At 42.6% G+C, this 2,553-nt stretch overlaps 1 protein-coding gene across 1 annotated transcript; it reads left to right on the forward strand.

Annotated features, from left to right (window-relative positions):
- Positions 1-700: 700 nt before the first annotated feature.
- On the forward strand, positions 701-2,035 carry LOC129832513 (protein starmaker-like). Its single transcript, XM_055896633.1, has one exon. The coding sequence runs from the start codon at positions 701-703 to the stop codon at positions 2,033-2,035; it is 1,335 nt and encodes a 444-aa protein (XP_055752608.1).
- The last annotated feature ends 518 nt before the right edge of the window (positions 2,036-2,553 follow it).

Below are 2,553 nucleotides of genomic sequence, written 5' to 3' on the forward strand. Positions count from 1 at the left end.
CCCCCAACCCCTCAGTGGTTCCGTTCAGATAAAAGGGAGGTAATCTGATCTGAGTCAAAGGCCAACCTCTACCTGAAGCTGGGTCTCTAATAGAGTGAGTGTCGATGTCTGTGTCATGAACACACTGTAGACACAGCTTCATTCAATCGTGTTCTGCGTTTCCAGGGAATGATAACGATTTAATTAGGAGCCTGTCTCCCTGGGCCCCCAGTTTGGGAAGGTCACATGGAAATGGGCTCCGGTTGATCTCTTCGGTCCGAGGCAACGTTAATGAAAAACAGAGTCAGAATGTCCCCTGTGAAACGGTACGAGAGAACCATGTAGAGAAGGGCTCTGAAGAGAAGCCTCTGTTAAAGGTTTGGGACAGAGAAGAGGGAGGGACAGTTCCATGTTCCATGAAGGTTTGGTAAATGATGAGCCCCTAATATCTGCTACTATGTAATATTTCAAATGATTTAGAGGAAGACTACGTTTTAGAAAAATATATTGAATGAAAGATAAAATAAGAAGGGCTAAGAATTTAAAGCCAGAGAAGAGAATACATCAGAAAATATTTTTTTCCTGATAACTCAACTGGATAGCTAACAAGCTAACAATAACAGTTGTTTACACATTGCTTTGGAGTTACTAAGAGAGTTTCTAGATACTGGCTACCTGCTGTTAGCTAAAAAACCTATCTAACAAAAAAAGGACAATCAAAATGACAAAGGACAGCACAAAGGACAACACAAAGGACAGCACAAAGGACAGCACAAATGACAGCACAAAAGACAGGGCAAAGGACAGCACAAATGACAGCACAAAGGACAGGGCAAAGGACAGCACAAAGGACATCACAAAGGACAACACAAATAACAACACAAAGGACAGCACAAAGGACAGCACAAAGGACAGGGCAAAGGATAGCACAAAGGACAACACAAAGGACAACACAAAGGACAACACAAAGGACAGTACAAAGGACAGCACAAAGGACAGGACAAAGGACAACACAAAGGACAACACAAAGGACAGCACAAAGGACATCACAAAGGACAACACAAAGGACAGCACAAAGGACAGGACAAAGGACAACACAAAGGACAGGGCAAAGGACAACACAAAGTACAGGACAAAGGACAACACAAAGGACAACACAAAGGACAACACAAAGGACAGCACAAAGGAAAGGACAAAGGACAACACAAAGGACAACACAAAGGACAACACAAAGGACAGCACAAAGGACAACACAAAGGACAGCACAAAGGACAGCACAAAGGACAGCACAAAGGACAGAACAAAGGACAACACAAAGGACAGCACAAAGGACATCACAAAGGACAGCACAAAGGACAGCACAAAGGACAGGACAAAGGACAACACAAAGGACAGGGCAAAGTACAGGACAAATGACAACACAAAGGACAACACAAAGGACAACACAAAGGACAACACAAAGGACAACACAAAGGACAGCACAAAGGACAGCACAAAGGACAGCACAAAGGACAGGACAAATGACAGGACAAAGGACAACACAAAGGACAGGACAAAGGACAGGGCAAAGGACAGGACAAAGGACAACACAAAGGACAGCACAAAGGACAGGACAAAGGACAGCACAAAGGACAGGACAAATGACAGCACAAAGGACAGCACAAATTACATCACAAAGGACAGGACAAAGGACAGAACAAAGGACAGCACAAAGGACAGGACAAAGGACAGGGCAAAGGACAGGACAAAGGACAGCACAAAGGACAGGACAAAGGACAGCACAAAGGACAGCACAAAGGACAGGACTAAGGGGAGCACAAAGGACAACACAAAGGACAACACAAAGGACAGGGCAAAGGACAGCACAAAGGACAGGAAAAATGACAGCACAAAGGACAGCACAAATTACATCACAAAGGACAGGACAAAGGACAGAACAAAGGACAACACAAAGGACAACACAAAGGACAACACAAAGGACAGGGCAAAGGATAGCACAAAGGACAGGAAAACAAGTACCAGAACTTACACATGCAAGAGAAAACAATTCAGATAAAAAACAAGAAAGGTAGGCATTGTTTACATTTCAAAATGCCTAGCTACAAGTAGCCAAGTGAAAACCAGCTGAAACATCTACTTTATCTAGCTGTAATCAACTAACATGGATACATTTACAAACCCCAAGCTTAGCAACCTTGCAATCGAATACGCAGTAGTTTTTGCCAGAGAAGCAGGGAAGAAAAAATATAAAGTAAATCATTTAAAAGAGCACCCAGACACCCTAAGAGCAGACTTTATTCAACAAAAAGACCAAGAATTCAAGGTGGATCTCATTTTTTTCACTGAACGTCCAATGGCTTGGCATGCGCAAGGCAAACAAACATCTTCAAATGTCTGGAAACAAGACCATGAGACTATTATACGTGGACACAACTACAACATGTAAAATGTATATATATATATAATATTGGAACAGTAGTGATCCAAGGCTCTAAGGCGAGTCTAGAGCTGTTTAAGAAAGAGTTCCACGTGATAAAATCTCTAGTGGATAATGAATTCTAAACTGACATGTCT

Source organism: Salvelinus fontinalis, chromosome 33, assembly GCF_029448725.1.
Source record: "Salvelinus fontinalis isolate EN_2023a chromosome 33, ASM2944872v1, whole genome shotgun sequence".
Taxonomy (NCBI): Eukaryota; Metazoa; Chordata; class Actinopteri; order Salmoniformes; family Salmonidae; genus Salvelinus; species Salvelinus fontinalis.